This window comes from Haemaphysalis longicornis, unplaced genomic scaffold, assembly GCF_048455015.1.
Source record: "Haemaphysalis longicornis isolate Haplotype H1 unplaced genomic scaffold, Haemaphysalis longicornis Haplotype H1 scaffold_2, whole genome shotgun sequence".
In the NCBI taxonomy this organism is placed as follows: domain Eukaryota; kingdom Metazoa; phylum Arthropoda; class Arachnida; order Ixodida; family Ixodidae; genus Haemaphysalis; species Haemaphysalis longicornis.
In genome coordinates this window covers 213182688-213203094 of record NW_027526295.1, presented here as the reverse complement: position 1 = coordinate 213203094, position 20407 = coordinate 213182688, and the positions used below count along the sequence as shown (strand labels likewise).

The 20407-nt window shown below is 46.8% G+C and overlaps 1 protein-coding gene and 1 non-coding gene across 5 annotated transcripts in view; both read left to right on the top strand.

Annotated features, from left to right (window-relative positions):
* LOC144169869 (2-amino-3-carboxymuconate-6-semialdehyde decarboxylase-like) overlaps window positions 1–18507 on the top strand; it is a 32872-nt gene extending 14365 nt beyond the window's left edge. For 3 of the 4 annotated variants that reach the window (XM_077699267.1, XM_077699266.1, XM_077699269.1), the window contains exons 4-9: window positions 137–373; window positions 8967–9060; window positions 12720–12862; window positions 14541–14666; window positions 15524–15622; window positions 18384–18507. In XM_077699267.1, coding sequence (XP_077555393.1) covers window positions 137–373; window positions 8967–9060; window positions 12720–12862; window positions 14541–14666; window positions 15524–15622; window positions 18384–18458 — 774 coding nt within the window. In that variant the 3' untranslated portion in view covers window positions 18459–18507. The remainder of the gene's footprint in view (window positions 1–136; window positions 374–8966; window positions 9061–12719; window positions 12863–14540; window positions 14667–15523; window positions 15623–18383) is intronic. The other variant, XM_077699268.1, reaches the window with a different exon arrangement.
* Trnat-ugu (transfer RNA threonine (anticodon UGU)) lies at window positions 2740–2811 on the top strand. Its single transcript has one exon. It is a non-coding gene; the product is annotated as a tRNA-Thr (tRNA).
* Window positions 18508–20407: the final 1900 nt, after the last annotated feature.

Here is a 20407-nt window from a genome sequence, read left to right as displayed (position 1 = left end):
CGGACTAGCTACGACGGCAACCCAGGCCCGTAAAGTGGTCCGCACTTGCAAAATCCCATGCACAATAGTGTCAGGATTCGATTTTAACCAACTGTGTACATGTATGCCTCCACCTTGGCCCCCTTGCGCATCACAGGCCAAGCCCGAGCACGCGCTGGACTTCAGCCGGCTCCAAAACGACTTCGTGGCGTCCCTCGTCCGCCGACGTCCGGACCGGTTCGTGGGGCTCTGCACGCTTCCTATGCAGGGCCCGCAGCAGGCAGTCGAGGAGCTCAAACGCTGCGTCTCCCAGCTGGGATTCCGCGCCGTCATCATCGGCTCGCACGTCAACGAGTGGACGCTCGGTGACCGCGCGTTGGACCCTTTCTACCGGGTGAGTGCACGTGGCGATAATGGTCAGTGGCTTTCCCTTCACCTTGTGACTCAGCATCCCTCTTCTTCTCCTTGTGTGGGCGGCCACTTGCATGCTTGCTTTCATTTCTGTGTTAGAAAGGAATCCATGACAAAATATAATTATCTCCTCATAGGCTGTATCGGTAAAAAAATTTAGAAACCATTCCACGCTGAGCAGGCTGGCGGCCATTCAAGCTGTATAAACGATTGATCTCATTCGATGAATTTAAAAATATGACTTGTCTCATTTTTTGAAGGCGTCGTTATCGTTCATCATGTAGTTAACTAAGAACGTGTGGTGGGACTTTATTTGTATCATGGTAGGATCGAGAAAAGCATCTGAGAGGTATTACACCAGATGGTATGATATGGTACATGAAGTTGTAGCGTCATCATGCGGGGTATAGTTTGCACCCTTACAGCAGAGAGCGGAGCCAGCCCAATGAAGCGGAAAAGGTAGAAAATAAACAAAGAAGAAAGATAAGGAAGAACAGGACGGGGGACTTCTTCCCTAAGGAACTATGTCTGCGGTACCAGACCCCGAAAACAATCGAACATTTTTTTTTCTCGCCTGTCGCCGCTTCTCGGCAGCTAGACAACTGCTTTTGAAAGGGTCAATTGAGCGTTTGGGGTTGACCCCCAATCGGTACCACTGATATTACCTATAGTTCTTATATATTATCTAACGTAATCGCTATACTTCGGCACCAATCTTGATAGATATCGTATTGCTATGGTCACTCTATACTCATCGGAGCCTTCTTCTTAGACCTCTTCAAGCTGCTTATTGACTGTGGTCATTGAGTTGCGCTTCGCGCATTAAGTCACTCCTGTCGACGAACTTCCCGCCACACTTTGCAGAACTATGAGGATGTAAACGGCAGGTTCAACTACAGCATTGTTCATTACTAGTGGTACGAAAATGTATTCGATTGTCTCAGCACAAACAGCGGAGATTCCAACGTACGCTTACACTAATTTAACTTTCCGAATTAAAAATGTAATGTCCTACTGTATTTTTACGCAGCAACGGAACCTGCAGAGTCAGATTATCTTAACTGCATGGTTGGGTAAGTGCCACAACTCGCGCTCGCGTTTGTTAGAAAGACGCAGCGACGGCTCTCACCATGCCTGAACTATCGCGAGGGCAAGCCGGCGCACCGTCAAGTTGCTGCCGTGGTGGGATTGCCGGCACTTCAGCAAGCGGGCATAAGTTGCGACGCTCAGTGCATGCGCGCGCGCGTGTTAGCAAACCACATTTCATTGATTGATTGATTGATTGATTGATTGATTGATTGATTGATTGATTGATTGATTGATTGATTGATTGATTGATTGATTGATTGATTGATTGATTGATTGATTGATTGATTGATTGATTGATTGATTGATTGATTGATTGATTGATTGATTGATTGATTGATTGATTGATTGATTGATTGATTGATTGATTGATTGATTGATTGGGAGGTTTAACGAGCCGACGCCACACAGGCGATGAGGGGCGCCGTAGTGGAGGGCTCCGGGTTAGCTTTGACCACCTGGGGATCTTTAACGTGCGCAGAAATCTCGAATACACGGGCGTTTTCGCTTTTTGCCTTCATCAGAACCATTGTATTGACGGCTCTGTGTACAAAACATAACTGTGATTGTACATACCCTGATGAACACGAATGGCCAGGAGGGTAAGAATAGAAAAAAGTTTATTTATTTATTTATTTATTTATTTATTTATTTATTTATTTATTTATTTATTTATTTATTTATTTATTCACCAGCCCATTTATGATCACTGAATGACGGTGGCCTCTCCCGATCATTGAAAGGTTTCGGCTAAGTACTACGCTTGTGCGGCCAGGTACCTTTCTGTTCAGGGAGTGCTTCATGTGTCCCAGGGAGCCTTCCTCAAGTTATCACTCAGCGCCAGCGTCCTTTTTTGAGGCGGATAGACGGGACGAAGGACAGCCGTCTTTCTTTTAACTCGCCTCGCCCGGAGTGTGCCATGTAAATCGAACCCACGTACAGTCATGACCAAACAAAATGCGAGTCCGAAAATATGAACCAGAACACGCAAAATATTTAAAAAAATGCTGTACGTGGAGGTCTAATAATCGCGCGCTATTGGTATACGTGGAAAGCAAGTTTTCCCGACTTTGCTATTGTAGTTTAGTCACGCGTGATTTTGACGTGCACGGAAAGAAATAGAGATATATTTGTGTGTTCTGGTTCGTATTTTCGTGATCCCATTTCATTTCTCCATGACTGACGGTACATGGGTGTGACGAGAAATTTTGACGGCCGTGGTCTGCTGTCAGCAGTTTGTGTTCTAACCGATACTAAACCATCGCCGTCATAGCTCAGTGGTAGAGCGCTGGTCTTGTAAACCAGCGGTCGTGAGTTCGAACCTCACTGGCGGCTAGGGCTTTCTTTTTTTTTTTTTTTTCGTAGTGCGATTTTTTTTAATGTTACGTATTCTTTGGCTACTAATCTCGCGTATCGCACGGGGAAAAGAAAACGTTCTGATTGTCATGCCGTGGATTCCGAAACCATGATCTGCCTGCGCACGTAGCGCGGTGACTTGATAATCTTGGTGGTTTCGCTATCCAAGAAGAGGCTTTGGAAGTTCCTACTCAGCTAACGAGCGAGAAGTGATATGGCTGCGTCGATATAGTTCAGACTCACTCATATACGGTGATGTTATTTCTACTGGACTAGGCGTTACTCCAAGCCCGGGGCTACGTAAGATGGAAATACAAAAGATACGAATTCTCCCGAGAAACGTTACAGGGGGTCTTCGAATTTATACTTTTGGTACGTTCTTTTTGTCACTTCCGTATGCAGTGCGCAACAGGCACACCCATCAGCATCCGTTGCGCTGAAACGAAAGCCAAAAAATCAAGTGATCAGCGTTCTGTTACGGCTCAAGTTTGCCCCACGGCGGTCAGGTCATTTTATTCAGACTAAAAATCAAATAAATACGACAGCTAATTTTTAATGCTCAGCATTCTTTCCCGAGGTACCACCGCAGTCAGGACCGTGTAACGCCCTGCCTTTCCACAAAAATTCAAATATCGCGGAAGCTCCACCTGTAATCGCTATAGTACCGTAAAGGGAGATAACTGGTCGCACCAAATTTTGAAAAAATAAAAAACAAGTAAAATTTAAAAAAAATGTGGAAAATGGCGAAACGTGTAACTCCCTGCATTTCCACAATAATTCACATTTAGGGAAAGTTCCAAACGTAATCGTTATAATAACGTAAATTCAGGTAATTTCTCAGACAAAATTTTGAAAAACTAAAAAATAAGAAAAATATTAAAAAATTACGGAAATTTCAAGACGTATAATGCATGGCATTTCCACAATAACGCGAATTTCTCGGAAGTTTCACCTGTAATCGTTAAAATAGCGTAAATGGAGACAATTTGTCGAACGAAATTTTGAAAAACTAAAAAAAAATATAGAAATATAAAATAATTACGGAAACTGGTGAACTGTGTAACGCCCTGCATTTCCCCAATAACGCAGATTTCGGGAAAGCTGCAAATGCAGTCGTTATAATAATGTAAATGGAGATAATGGGTCAGACGAAATTTAGAAAAAATAAAAATAAAAATAAACACAAATTACGTAAAATCGTAAAACTTAGTGCATAGAATTTTCATAACAATGCCAAATTCACTTCTAGTTGTTCTGGCAGCGTAAATGGAGATAATTGGTCGGGCAGGATTTATAAGAAACCAAAAACTTTGGCTGTAAAAAACTCACACCCAAGACAAGCGGCATAAGAATGCTACGAATTAGTAGATAATTATCTGAATTTGTGCAGAATTTTTTTTAATAACAGCAGATCACCATTTCCGCCCGAACGAATGCATTAAGGAAACGTTCGCGACACCTAAGCGTTTATGCATTTTGCCTAAGATTTTAAGAACCAGCCTGGTAAAGATAATAGTTTCGCTTGGGTATGCTAATAGGTAGAACTTTGATGTATTTCTGTCTGTCTGTCTGTCTGTCTGTCTGTCTGTCTGTCTGTCTGTCTGTCTGTCTGTCTGTCCGTCCGTCCGTCCGTCCCTGAATGAGCCAGAAAAAAAAACTTGCAGCAGTCACTGGCAGATAGCCTCGGGGCTGTGCTCTGGGTTCTGTTCGTTGGCGGACTTCTGACTCATTGATGTGTCACTGGTACGTCACTGGTTGTACAACAGCGACCTAGAGGAGACCACAAAATGAGTCACCGACAAGTGATTGGTGAGTTACCAGTACCGCAACAAGTAGATTATAAATATAAATTCCTCTACAGACCTTTTTTTTATTTTCTTCGTTCTGGGAGCTTCCATTTTGCCATTGGGCTGTGCTAGTGGCCCTACAATTGGCGCAGTCAACAGGAAGATGCAAGTGCGCATGCGCAACACAGCCCATAACATGCTCTGATCTCATTAACGATTAACAGATGAAAAGCTTTTGTGGAATACGAAATGTGCAATAGAAGTAAGGCACAATGGCGTTACCTGGCTGCGGCAGAAGCGTTGTCATCTTTCATCGTCATTTGCAGCGAAGCAATACCGAGCCTTAATTTTTTCTTCCTCTTCTTGAGCTCTTTTACTGCCTACCGCAAGGTTAACGAAAGGAGTGAGAAACTTGCGTTTTCAGTACAAAGTACTGCGCATTCTATTACGTCACACTAGGCTCTAGGCGACAACGTAGCGCAAGGTTATAATTCCGAGCTCTAAACAGTAACGGCTGAGAGCTTCCCATAAATCATACGACGACGTAGTCGTAGGGCATACTGTCTAGTGATATCGGGCAGAGTGCGGCAAGTGGACGGTCATTGTTCGACGTCACGCCTCGCTTTTTCCGGCTGAGAGCAACGTGCAGTGTCGGCGGTCTCGTTATTAGGTGCAGGTTGTCAGTCGTAAATAACTTTGCCCCGCATTCGGAACTTCTGTCGCGGCACGTGGTAGATGCGCAGGTTCTTTTTACGTGATTCTGCGCCCTCAACTGTACTTGTACTCGACGTAGAGGTAGACGTTTAGCCGCTTTCTGCCGGCGGTTGCTTCAATTCGAAGTGCCCACACGTGCATGCGAGGTGTCGCACTCCATATTCGTCGTTCCCAGATAGCACGCTTACAGGCGGAGATCCAATCCACTAAGACCAGATCTTGTTGGAGCTTCATATATACGTCTGTTTCTAGTTCATATATGGGCACTTAAGCTTTTATCGCAGAATACGTTGTATTCCTGGTTCTAGCGAAAAATTTCAAGTACGTCGTGGAGTGTGTCCTCTAGTAACATATTGCTCTGAACTTGCTAGAAAGCACGCTACGATAACGCGCGATTTAGTTGTAATGCTGGGTTGAAAGCTACCATTCAAGATGTTTGATGAACTACCAAACAAACTCGTTCCTTTGCTTACCTGATGTGATAGCCCGGGCTACCATGATTTCGCATGGTTTCGCCGCTCTAAAGCGCTTTAGTATATGTAAACTTGACTTCTTGCACGGCATTTTTTTTTCAGCCCTTCGTAAACGTTGCTCCGACCGGAAAGAATCGAGAATCGCTTCAAACAAAACTTAGTTCATCGTTACATGGGACTGAGCCGAGGTGTACACGGCGAGCTTGTCAAGCTTTTGAATCTCGATGAATTAAATAGCCGGGTGTTTCAAACCTGATGTTTCTTTAGAAGTGCAGCTTGCTGGGCCAGTTGGTACATATCGAAGGAACGGAAGCCAGCGAAAAAAGACGCAAAACACGAGGAGAGACGAGACAACACAACGCTGGCGTTGTGTTTTCTCGTCTCTTCTCGTGTTTTACGTCTTTTTTCGCTGGTGTCCAGCGTTGTGTTGTCTCGTCTCTCCTCATGTTTTGCGTCTTTTTTCGCTGGTTTCCGTTCCTTGATGTTTCTTAGGATGGTGAGCCCCGCTCACATGCAGGTGCCTACATACATCTTTGCGTTCGGGGCTACTTTTACAGAGAAATATACGGGGCGAAAACTCTGTGACAACGTTTGCTGAACGCATTGTTCTAACATTCTGTCGTCATTTTCGCAAAATGCCGACAGAATGAAGATTCTGAAATGAAGATAATGAAATGAAGATTCGAGTGTGCTTTCGTATGATGGCGCCGGCAAGTCGCTTGCTATACCTACGCTTTCTCTTTAGATTCCCGTGCACCTTTGATCATGCATATATTGTCATGAGTTTATGTACCTGCTACGCACATCACCTGCAATTGCGTGTTGTGCATGACTCTTTTTGAAAGTCAAAACCTTCTCCCCTATTCCTTTTGTTTTATGTGTCTAAGCGCATACGCGAACTTTGAGTAGAGTTCTTTTGTGTGACACGTTTAACTCTCGTAATTATGATGCCTTCGTTTTTGTGTTACTCTGTGGTACGTTCGCCATGTCTAATCAAATGGAACAACGCTTGTGGTGAGCACGTATAAATGAATTAGGTTCCATATAACTTCCGCTTAAGGCGTGACAGCTAAGGCCAAAAAGTTTCGATGCCCATTGAGCAGTTATGGGGATGCACAAGTTCCTCACGGATCTCGCTTATGCCACTAGTGAGGGAGACGTCAAGGGCAGCCGTCACACACAAGGGTCTCCTCAGAGGCAGTCGAAACGGCGCATTTATTCCGGGCGGCAACTCAGAAGTCCAGGCCGAGGAATTATGATGTGGATGGTTATGAGAAATAGATGAGGTACGACATGATGATGATAAAGGTCGGGAGATGCAGACGAAGTGCATGGTGAATTGGACACGACAGAAGCGCCAGGAACTTTCCACGTGTCCTTGAAGTGGGCACTAGCCCAGCGCACAGATTGATGCTCACAATATTCTTCAGGAAGATTATTTTGTATTCACCTCCTCTATACTCGGTATACCTGCCGGTGCCGCGGCGATTCGGCCGCTGTATTTGGTGGCGCTCCAAATCTTAGGTTCTACTTACTGCAAGTGCGCTGTTAACAACTGTCTCTCCTCCCCCCTCGTTGCTTTTGGCCAACCTGTGACTACAACATGGTTGTAGCCGAAAGTTTTCGTGCTCTTTCAAGTAAATTAAACTTTAATACGCTATAATGTGATTTTACGTACTAATATATTTCACTGCAGTGCCGTCGCATCCACTGGCAACTGCGCTAGCACGTATACCACAACGGATAATGAGCGTACTTGTTAATTTGACTGAAGGCTCCTGCAATGTCGGGAATTTTTCGAATGTGTGAAAGCACAGAAGAGGAGTGGCTTATGGTTTTTAACCAGCAACAAGCCCCTAAATTCGAAACGCGAATGTGCGATAATTGTGCTCTAAGATCCAAAGGGCGCAAATTTAACCCGGAGCCCTCCACTACAGTGCGCCTCACAGCCCAGGTGTGGCTACGGCGCGATAAACCCCATAATTTACTCATTATATTTTGCTCTACATTTTTTCAAAAAGTGTGGAAATGTGTTTGTATATATTTCGAAACGCATGTACGCATGCGTTTTGTGTGAATTGTAGCCCGTGCAGGTGGTCAGGTCTGTTTTCATTCCGTGCTCCTCATATACTGTTGTACTATTATACTATGAGATATTTACTGTTGAGCCGGAAAGCGTTCGTGTATATTGAGAGGGACAATGGAAGCGTTTATTCCGGCGTTCTCGAGCAGGCAGCCCACAGAAACAACGCCGGGGATGATAATGTTTGAAGAATTAAGGATCTACTAATGTGTAGAATGATAATGAGTATATGTACATGGGGTGTAGATGATTGCCTGCGGAATGAACGTATCAGTTCACACAATATTGTTTTCACAAAATTCGCGTTTGTGGCTTCTTAATTGTGGCTTCTTCTATTAGAAAGGGTGAAATTGGGAACAATACCCGCTCTAGCAAGGCTATGGCAGGTCTAAAGCCAATATAAAATAAATGAACGGGGCTAGAAGCCAATCTTTTTTAAAGAAAAGCCAATTTGCAGGGTAAAAAAAAACTACTTTCTACGTTTCATATGCTCGGGCAGCAAGTACATAGAGCGCAAAAAGAGAGTCGGCAATCAAGAAGGTGATTGAAAGTAAATAAAAAAAAACAGGTAGCAAAATGTTCTAATTGCGATGTGCAGTAGAAAAAAAATGTGGTTAACAGCGTGGGAAAAGAAAGATAGAACCGGATAGGGAGTAGAGAAGAAAAAAAAACAAATACAGAAGGTGCTTCAATTATATAAGTTCGCCACATACGTCCGTCTAGGTGTAGCTGTTTTAAAATGAAAGTCCCGTTGGGGTATTTCCGTTCACAAGAATACCTAACTGCAAGGCCCTGCCGGAACACCGCACACAAGCGAACCACATGACTGGCGAGGATTTAATTGCTGCTTTGCCGCCGCTTGGGCCCTCAGTCTCGCCATCGTGCCGGCTGGGCTATCTATGCATGCGTGCCTATCAGCGCAAGCGAAATGCTGCATCCAATCACGCAGTAAAGACGGTAGGATGCAAAATCTCAAGCAAAGGCAAACTTCCACGAAACACTGCAGGTGCATAGTCTTTACAGGTTTACAATTGTCAAACCTGAGCCCTTTTTTTATGCAATGGTCTTACGTTGCAGACTGCCGAGGAACTGGGGATAGGCGTCTTCGTTCACCCGTGGGACATGCCGTTTTCGAAGCGCTACTCGAAATACTGGCTCCAGTGGCTCGTCGGTGAGTGGCACAGCGGCGTCCTGCACCTAACGTATCGCGTCGAACACATTGATTTTTCATGGTTTTCGAGCCTCTGGTGACCTTTTGTAACCATGTCTTGTGTCGTTTACGATGCCCACTACAGCGGCCCTCAGCTATGGTGCATCCGCCCGCTGAGCCGCTAACTCGGGTCACAGTTTAATTGAGCGGGTCTTTCACGGCTCAAAAAGGGCGAATATTTTAAAGCGAAGCTTTATATGGCTAGGCGGAAGGAAAATCCGGTGGTCCAGTGCACGCAGAAAACTTCTCCGGAGCAACACCAGGCGCATGCGCTAAAATTATCAAGCTGAAGAGGAGTTCGCCATCTGCGCAGAGTGCATGAGTGCATTTTTTCCCCTTTAGAATGGCGCTGGGATACCACTCGTTCCCTCTCCAAAGAGGATTGTTCTGCCTTTTGCGATACCAAGTACACGCTCAAAACACCACATCACTGTTGATTGATTGATTGATTGATTGATTGATTGATTGATTGATTGATTGATTGATTGATTGATTGATTGATTGATTGATTGATTGATTGATTGATTGATTGAATTAAGGGTTTAACGCGCCGACGCAACGCAGGTGCAGAGGCGCGCCGTTGTGGAGGGCTCCGGATTAATTTTGATCACCTGGGTATCTTTAGCGACTACATCACTGTTGTAGTGTTTTTTTTATTCTGAGAAAACGAAATAAAATTTGCATCGGTTGATATAGCTGTCCAGTTGGGTCGGCATGCGGGTTTTTCGGCTATATATCAAGGATACGAGCCAATACCGCGCTTGTGAGACCGCAAGTATACTTAACACACCAGCTATTTATCCAGGTGTTTGACTCCGGATAATAAAGAAAGCCATTTTTAAATTATAAATCATCTTTTGTCTAGCTAGTGCGCGATGCCTTATTATGTCGCGTCCTGTCGCGTCCTGTCGCGTCATTGTCACTGCGTAAAGAAAGGCTGAATGACGATTTTTGAAGGCGTGATGTTACTTAAATTGAGGACGACTCAGCGAGCAATGGAACGGAAGATGATAGGTGTAACGTTAAGGGACAAGACGAGACCGGAGTGTTACAGGGAAGAAACGCTTGTTAAGGACATATTGCTAGAAATTAAGAAGACGAAATGGGCGTTGTCACGGCATGTAATGCGAAGGCAAGATAACCGTTGGTCATTAAGGGTAACAGAGTGGATGGATCCCTAGAGAAGGCAAGCGGGGCAGGGGGCGGCAGTAAGTTAGATTGGTAGATGAGATCCAGAAGTTTTCGGAGGTAAATTGGTCGCAGTTAGCACAGGACCGGGATAATTGGAGGTCTATGGGAGATGCCTTTGCCCATGCAGTGGGCGTAGACAGGCTGATGATGACGATGCTCCAGATCACGGCGGGTTGAGTGAATTTGTATATTTAATAACTTCAACCATCCATCAAAACAAATGACTCCGGATTCAGTATGGAAATTTCGGGCGAGATTTCAACCCATAATTCGTCACGCATTGGTTCTTGCCCCTTATCGACGTGCTGCATGTGTTTGCTCAGCGCGGTTAAAGGAGCCATGAAGACAAAACACAAGATTGGTTCATTCAAAAGATTACCTCGTTAGAATCATACTGACACCACTTTTAACGTGAACTTCGCTCAAATAAGCTATATAATTAGGAAAAAATTACGCCCACCTCCCCTCGCGGGAACCCTGGTGTGATGCGACGCTGAGGGGGGTTCAAGCGCAAGCGGAGAGAGAGCAACCGTTTACCGAAAGGCCGCTGGAGAGCGGCACACAGGTTATATGATGATGATAATATCTGGATTTTAATGGCGCAAGGCCAGCTAAGGGCAAAGAGCGCCAAACACAGGTTATATGCGCAGCGCGCCCGAAGGACAGGAGACCGCGGAAGAGAGAGTACTGCACATGCGCCGGCGCCAGTGCGTCTGCCGCGGCTATGACGCAACACAATCCAACACAATCCACTTTAATCCAATCCAATTCAAATCCAAATTCCAATCCAATCCAATCCAATCCAAGCCAAGCCAAGCCAAGACAAGCCATTGGAATCCAATCCAATGCCCCTCGCGAGAGAGGGGCATCGGAGAGGAGTGGGGGTGAGCGGCGGAGAGCGCAGCTCACGCGGCGAGGAGAATGGGGGAGGGGCGGACGACAACAACGCCGTCGACGCTGCATGGACAAGGCGAGTGAATGAGATGCAGTCGCATCTAAAAAAAGGAATGGCCATACGACCCACTAGCTCATTTCGCGCAAAAGAACCTATGATGTCATACCAGCCTGCTCTGCGATTGCCGGAGGCCAGCAAAAGCCAACGCAAATTAGGCGGAGCTGATAAGCTTGCCGAACGAGCTATTTGTGCCTAAATGTAATGCATATCCGTTTTACAGAGGTAAAAATGGTGCGGTAAACAACAAAAGTCACGAAAATACACGTAAACATAGAAGTACCGATGCGCACTGCTGCTGTTACTGCGCGAACTTTGCTTGTTTTAGCTGCACAGCAGTCCGACGCTCTGGAGTTGTCTTATATATACTACGCTGGCCGATTGGCGTAAGCGACGTTGCCTTACGTGACCCTGTTTGTCAAGCACACCCCATGTTTAACGAAGCGATTACTTTCTACCGTAACAAAAAAGGGGTTCGGTCAGCACCAGAATCCCGGGACGCCCGCCGCCGAGTCTGTGCACAAAGCAGCCGCGTCGGCGGATTGCCTCGAAAGCGCGTCATCCCTATTTCATATTTGCCGCGCTTTCGAGGCGCTTTTTCAAAGAAAGTGCTACGAGTTGTGCCGCGCCTCCGCCAGATGGCGCCACGGGACCCGCGACCGAGAGAAGACACAGTGAAACATGCCCCTCGCGAGGGGCACGATCAAATGCAGAGCATTTCCGGGGGCGCACGACGTTAAGTAGTTTGCGTTACGTTAATGTTGTTGCACCTGTGGCAACTGCTGACGAGAGAGCGCTCGTCAGCACTAATTTGAATGAGTCAACGATATAAGGCGCTATCGTAGTGTCCCATTCTGTGTCGGCTTTGTGGCGCAGTGGGTAGAGCACCATGTACATTGCGTTCCGCCCGCAGGGTCGAGGGATCGGAACGGGGCGGCGGATGGTATTTTTTTTTTTATATAGTAGGGAGGGGTGTGGTGCGGACTACGGACGTCAATGCGGGTGACATCGTGAGGTACTGAAATGCTCTGCATTTAAAACAAGCCAGGTGTAAATACGGTCTAAAACAAAGGAATGGCGGAGTGCTGTATATGCTAGCGCCATCTGGGAGGTTTGACGCGATAAGCAAGGCTGTAGAGACGAATGGCTTAGTGGAAGTTCGTTTGTATACGCGCCATTATGACTTCATTGTATAAGTCACCAAAACACACGATTTGGCGGGAGAATCAAAATTTTAACCTAAATTGATTAATTTATCAGTGAATACGGCATCATTTGCTGCCGCGCAAGCGCTGGGGACGCTATAAAACACAAAATCTTTCGAATAAAACAAACTTGTATGTTGTCTGCATGGCCCCTTTAAGGTTTCGAATTTCGGGGCAGTAGTTGTGTTCTGGCCACGCAGCAGTAGGCGAAAATCTTCAGCGTGCAAACAACACTAACCCGCAAGCTCTGCCGCGCATCATTTGCCATGCAGGCATGCCCGCCGAGACGACAGCCGCCATCTGCGAGGTGATGTTTGGGGGCGTCCTGGAGCGGTTCCCGAGGCTCAAGCTGTGTTTCGCCCATGGCGCGGGCTCTCTTCCATACACAATTGGCCGAATACAACACGGCTTCGACGTGAGTTGTTGCACCGCGAACGTCTATTCCGTTTATTTTTTTCTTTTTACAGCGCTGTTGTTACAGCACTTACCCCGCTCATCACGGCGTCCGACGCAAAAACCCACAGCGCAGGACTCGCACCAGAAAAAGCCCTGGAACTGCCCTGACTCTGCAAAAATCCCTGAGCAGCGAATGATAAACGTCACATTAGAAGTCAGATTGCGCGCGTCCGTCGGTTGCCATCTACGATAACAGCAGCTACTAGAGACAGCGACCAACAGGGCGCGCGCGGGGAAACTGCCTACTAGCGTGACGTTTGGAGAGAAGGCAGTGCTTAGGGTTCCCCCCCATTCTGGGTTCCGAAGATTCGGCGCGCGATATAGTGATGACGTTATGCGCCCACTCAATGGTCCCGTTGGAGACGCTCTGCCGAGCCTTGAGCGTGTTCGTGCGCATTCTCGCCTCCTGAGTGTCCAATGGGTCAGTGAATAATTCTCCTTCACAAGGGGCTGAATGAATTCATTTCAGTACGAGAGCGTTCACACTTGCTGGAACGGAGACAGTGAGTGACACTTATTCGCTGAAATAATGTAGCCGCTGCTACTGGGAAACGCGACTGTGGGGCGCGGGCACGGGCGCCGTGTATAGGGAGACGTCGATTACACATTGCACAGATGCGGCTCCTGTTCGCAGCACGTCCTGTTATCGTCGCGCATTTTAAATATTTTTCGCCCTGGGGAGTAGGGAAAGCATTTTGTAAGTCGTACCACAAACAGAGCGTAAGAGCAGAACAAATATCAGTATATTGCTCATATATCCGACATCGGTGTACAGTTGTGCACATAACTCATTTTACCAACGAATATTCCGCTTCAATGAATTATTTACTGCGGAGCTGTTGTAGCTGGCCGTAATGTGCAGCGCGCAACACGTTAAAATTACCAAGAAATTGCCCTGCGCTCGCAAGCGCGTGCCTTGCGGCGACCGCCGGGCGTCCCAGGCCAAAACCCTCCATAGACTAGGCTAGCTAGTCCAGAGGGCGTTGCCCAGGCTCGCGCAGTGGCTTTAACAACAACAAAAGCTGGCGGAAACCTCAAAGAGCGTCTTGCGTTGCATAGCAACCAACAACGCCACAGATTGCGAACAGCTGCTCCACGGAACCTCGACGCGACTCGAGGAACACCGCGCATGCGTCATTCCCGTATATCGCCGCTGCGCCCCAGCTGTCGTCAAGCGCTACCACGCATGTAATGCTTGGCATGAGGAACACAGCGATATTGATGCAAATGACGATGACTACTACTAGCACAGTACGAAACGACGAGGAAACGTGAATAAATAATGTCAAACTTGTACAAATTAGTTGTGTGCGTCTTTCAGTGCTCACGTATAAAAAAATCCTGCAGCTTCGCTATGCTTCAACCCTTGCGCAACTTCGTGCAATCTTCGTCAGATTTTTTTTTGCATCCACCATGAAAAAAGAATGCGAAAGAGTGCAAAAAAAAAGAAGGAATGTCCGAAACTGTTTTAAGTTTCCCAAGTGATCTATTGGGAAGTTATTAAAAAACCGCCTTTTTTATCTAAGCGCCAAAAATTTTTGTTACAAATGGGACCATAAATTTTTACACAGAAAGTAAATATTGGTTTACTGTACGATTTCGGGCCTTCATTTCCATTTCTTTCCTTCCCCAATGAGGTACGACCCGACCTGGTCGCCGTTGACAACAAGGTTCCCCCAAAAGATTACCTCGGCAAGATCTACGCCGATTCGCTGGTCCACAACTACAGCGCCTTGCGACTCTTGCTGGAAACACTCGGAGAGGTAGCAACATTCCCGATCCCACATGCCATTAGGACGTGTTGTGTCGATAAGAGTTTAGAATATGAAGGATTTCGTCAACTTGACCGTTGTGTTAACTAAAAAAGTCAACGCAGTGTTGTTAGTTTCAGCTTCTCATTTTGCTGAATATTAGACTAGTTTTTTTCTCTCTCTCGGGCTCACTCACTCACCCACCCACCCACTTGTTCACTCCCTCAACACTCACTCACCCACCCACTCGTTCACTCACTCGCTCGCTCACTCACGCACTTACTCACCCGCCCGCCCACTCGCTCGCTCGCTCGCTCGCTCACTCACCCACCAACCCACTCACTCACCCACCCACCTAACCACCCACCCGTTCACTCACTCGCTCGCTCACTCACTCACTTACTCTTCCACCCACCCACTCGTTCACTCACTCGCTCGCTCACTCCCTCATTCACTTACTCACCCACTCACCCACCCACTCGTTCACTCACTTGCTCGCTCACTCACGCACTTACTCACCCACCCACTCACTCGCTCACTCGCTCACTCACCCACCCACCCACTCACTCACTTACCCACCCACCTAACCACCCACTCGTTCACTCACTGGCTCGCTCACTCGCTCACCCACGGGTTCACCTACACACAAATACACACATATTCAGCTCTTGCACTGTGTGTGTAGAAAGAGCACAAACATGGGCGTCTTGTTCATTAGCCATTACGTTAGCCTCCTCTAAGAACAGCCATACGTAGCGATAGCGTGAGTTTGCTAAAACATAAATAAAAGCTTGTGCTGAAATAACCGACGTTACTGAAAGTTTTTGCATGCTCTGTGGATCATGAACGGTATTTTTCACTGCCTACAGGACAAAGTGATGCTAGGGAGCGACTACCCGTACCCACTCGGAGAGATCGAGCGACCCGGACGACTCATAGAGACCAGCGACTTGGATAACTCAATAAAGGTATATTATGCTTTCCGTGTATACCTCTATTTGAGAGAGCTTCATTTCGAATTTGCGAACTATACGCTTTCACTGTAGTATATGTGTGTTTTTTTGTGAGGCCGAACAAAAGTGACTTTGGCTCAGTTCGTTTCGCGATAAAGCCAACAAGGCTTTTTCGTGATTAACTTTGGAGATGTTCATTTGGTAGCATTCCCGAATTGAACTGAATGCCAAAATTTGCATTCTCACGTACGCATATGTGCCCCTTGTGACGCTTGCATGGTTTGTTCTTGAACGCTTCATTGGAGAGAGAGAGAGAGAGAGAAACAACATCTTTATTTCCGGCAAGTTGTGACGCGGCCTAAACGTCACGTTGGCGGGCCGCTCGGCTTCGGTTGCCTACTCGCACGTTTCATTAGATAGGCACGAATAAATTACCCGCCGATGCAAGCCCGAATATTTGCGGTACGCCCGAGTATTCGATCAAAGCAAAATTTTGGGAGGTATCGAATATCTGACCGTCGAATAGAATACAAATGTAAAAGCAAGGACTATGCAGTCCGTGTACGAAATTTCGAATACCTGCACACCACTAGCTTTTTTACGGGACTGATATTTCTTTTGTCGGGTTGAGCCAGACCACATATGCGGGGGTTAAACTTCTGATACGCCGCACCGGGTCTCTATTTGTCGATACCCAAAGTTGATGATGTTATGAACAACTGGGGAGCCGTGGTGCGGCTATAATCTTGAAAATTCGCCGATTTTCGGTCACCCTTTGCGGTCTCAGGGGTCAAGAAACGGAGAGAACAGGGCGGGCGATCGTGGCAACGTGGCGCGTATCGACGGCGTCAGGGCTTAGCTCCGTGGAAAGAAAAGCGATGTTTGCGGGCCTACCTTTGTGTCAAGCGAAGGCACTGCATATCGCTTCAGCGAGCGAGCGAGGGAGGGAGGGAGGGAGGGAGGGAGGGAGGGAGGGAGGGAGATGGTGAGCGAGTGAGTGAATGAGTGAGGGAAGTGAGTGAATGAGTGAGCGAAGTGTGTGAGTGAGTGAGCCAGCGAGCGAGCAAGCGAAGTGAGTGCGTGCAGGAGTGAGCGAGTGCGCTAGCGGAGTGCGTGAGTGGGTGAGTTACTGAGTGAGCGAGCGAGAGAGCGAAGTCAGTGAGGTAGTGAGTTGGCGGGTGGGTGAGTTAGCGAAGTGAGTGAGCGAGCGAGGCAGCGGAGTGAGTGAGTGAGTGAGTGAGTGAGTGAGTGAGTGAGTGAGTGAGTGAGTGAGTGAGTGAGTGAGTGAGTGAGTGAGTGAGTGAGTGAGTGAGTGAGTGAGTGAGTGAGTGAGTGAGTTACTACAAGCCGGCCTGACTTCGCCTGACACTTGAGTGAACCGGCACAATCTTGCTGTGGTACAGAGCCATGAAAAGTATGATTACAGAACTCCAACTAGAACGTACGCGTGTGACAGGTCTAGGGTGTCCAGAATCTTCAGGTCATTTACCGCCCTTTTTCTTGCGCGGGGTGGGAAAGATATTTGTGCATGCTGCGTGACAATACGGTCTTAGGAAGTACGCGATACGCAGATATCACTGATTTTTCGAGCTTTGAAAGTCCAACGTTCCTGAACTTCCTTCTATCACTATCCCGGTGGTGCAATATCTGCCGCGTCGCGTCTAGGTCATATGGAAGGAGCGATCACCTCTTACTCTTTCAGCCGCTGCCTGATAAAAGGAACAGCGAAAAAAAAAAATGGAAATGGAGAGAACTGAGGGGCGCATTCGGAAAGATGGATAATCTGTCGAAAATCTCATTTGTGTCAGCTAGAGCTCCTATTGATGTTGCAGTGATGGCAACGCCGATGAGCCCCGTCGGGGCGATGTGTTCCCTCTTCGTTCTTGTACACCGGCAGTCGTGTAGCTTTGTTCCATCTTTCTCCATCGGCAGGAAAGAAAGAAGTGGCCACCGCCGCCGCCAGCGTGTTGGAAACTTTTGTAATAGCTGTGGCCATCACACTTGTACGCGGCGGCGGGGAAAAGTTTTCCTTTCCTCCTGACCGAGGTCCAAACCCTAAGTGGTTAGCGCGCTGCTATGCCGGTGGCGGCTTGGTTGTAGTGTACAGGCCGGCGACTGCACGCGCAAACTTCGTTGAGTTAGTCCGAAGCTGCGTCCGTGAACGGTTGCAAGCAAGACTCGCTCCTGGGGTGGCTTTCAGGCGCCAGATCCCTACACACTTTCCTTAGTCAACCATGCGCAGTTCGGCACCTTTTTAGCCTACGGACCTCCTCAGGGATCGTGCAGCGATACCCTTACGTATTTTATTTCACTCAGTTATCCTTTGTTTCGTGTCGTCTTCAATGCATTTAATGTCTTCGGTGTAAATACTTGTAAATAGACCTTTCCTTTATCATCTACTTCCTGCGTCTTGTCATCGGGTACCTGGCACTCTTCCATGGCGACACTACCCAAATTTATCAACGAATTGAGCTTTACTAATGTCTTTTTGGTATCGACGGGCGGTTTAATAGTACGCACGCATGGGAAGTAGAGTGTAAGTGAAAGCTGTATACCGATTCTTACGCATGACAAGGTTGGTTACCAACTGTTCTTTTTTTTTTTTTAATCATGCATTCAATCGTCGCCCTGCGCATGCAAATGAGCACACCCGTCGAAAGATATCTGCGTGTTTGGCACTGTAGTACGGACTTTGATTTGCCGACCTTCCTATAACCACTTTAACCGACGGGGATGTACCCTCTTTTTTTTTTTACCCTCTTGTCTTCACCTGCAGGAAAAGCTGCTGTGGAAAAACGCTGCGAGTTTTCTCGGAGTCGACGCAAGACAGCTGGCGGGCCTCAAAGGATGATGGCGTTTATGTAAATTATTAAATAAATATACGTGGATTGGGAACAGAATGTCGATTTAACATTTTTTTTTGTCCTTCGAATCGTAATGGTAAGTAAGGACTTAAGTAAACAAGGTTTACACGTGCGCGTCGGAAGTGGCAGCGCCACAAACCATATCTCTTGCAACACCATACGCGGTGAAGGTTTTAAGAAGAAGAACAACAACAACAACAATAACAAAACGATGTCGCAAACTGAGCATTGCAATAGTTTCGGTGTCTGTTGCTTTGGGGAAAGGATTTGTAGTTGATCAAACGTATTTGACGTAAGCTCACTTTCCTGGCAGCGCGCAAAACCACTAAAAATGCAAACATCTATATATGCGGCCACCTTTCTTGAGCCCAGAGGCGCGCGCTTTGCCTCCCGTGCTCGTCCTCTCCCCACCCACACAGCCATAGATATATTTTGCGACTTCCACAATAAAACGTACCCGCTCATTCAGCGCCTTCTTTTCGGGGTGCCCTAGTCTTCTCGGTGACCATTTTTTCACATTGACTGCATGTAATGCCGACCCTAGTGCTATTGGGGCTGACCTCTTCAGCTTTTGGTTTAAGCTTTCTCTCTCTCGCGAGTTCATAAAATGGGACTTTCTGTTATTAAGAGTAGCCTGGCACGGGTGTTTTCGCCGTGCCGGCCCCATCCCATACAAAACGGGCTGAATGCGCCCCCCCCCCCCTTAATTATCTCCCCTCACCGGTCTTTGGCCTGCCGCTAAAATAAAGGTCTACCTACCTACCCCTCTCTCTCTAGCACCATGTTAGGGTAAAAAATTACCTCTAGCCTTTTTCAGGATTTTCGTATGCGCCTATAATTTTATTGCACATCCATGTTATCGTGTCGGTGTGTGCAGTATATGTGTTCGCGATTAGTGGAAATTTTTCAGTAAAACCCGTTAGCACCCGCGAGAATAAAACAATAATGCCTAGGGGGTACCATTTGTCACCGCGGCTTTCCACGTTACTCTCGTATTTCTATACTTTCAGGGTTGTAATTCGCAATTTCGGTGCTTGTTGCCAACTTTAGTGTTGTTGGCATTATATGGCATCGGTTGTGTGCAAGATTGCTTCCGCACTTCATCAGTCATCGAATTTGGACGTTCTGATGTGCATTTTTATGAAACTGGGTTGCTTATAGGAAATCATTATTTTTGATCCTCAGTGACTAAACCAAATATAAAGTAGAATGGTAGCTCCTGAGCAAAATTAAAAAAAAAATCGAATGTAATTTTCATCATTGCAGTAGACTAGGCTCCCACAAACAGTTCATAATCAATTGTCACGGTGATAACGCTACGGCTCAGGGTCGTTACCTGGCACCGCAACGCCGTACTGAGACAGTTTTCCGTTTGCTATCTTTTTATGCCTTCATTATACAGCGTAACGTCAATGCTCGCTCGATCACTGTAGGCCTAATGTATTCATCGACGTGCGCACACCGTAATGGAAACAATCTCGAGCGAACCCGCGCACATTTCATGAAAAGAGTGCAGCGAAATCATTTTCCGGAACGCGCCGTCATAGCTCGCTTATAGCATTTTAATGATAAGTAGGTCAGAACCGAAACGCATTGCCATTCTTCATAGTGCAGCTCCCCTTCCGTTAGGTTTATTTGGACTATATAATGCAGCTGTTTGTAGCAGATTTCCATATTCGCTCGCGGCCACCACTGCGCCATGAAAAGAAGAATAACGGTCGAAATCTTACCCTGCATAAACACAAATACCGTCATCCTGGTTTGCGTCATTATATTTGGTTTTTGTTATTATGTGCCTGGCTTGCTATTGGGGAGTATGGAGGAAGAAAAAAAAGCTGCCGTTACAAAAGTATGCTTGCTGGCGTTATCAATACCACATCAGACATGACAGACAGGGAAACGCGAGGCAAAGATCCGCATGCACACCAGTTCCGCC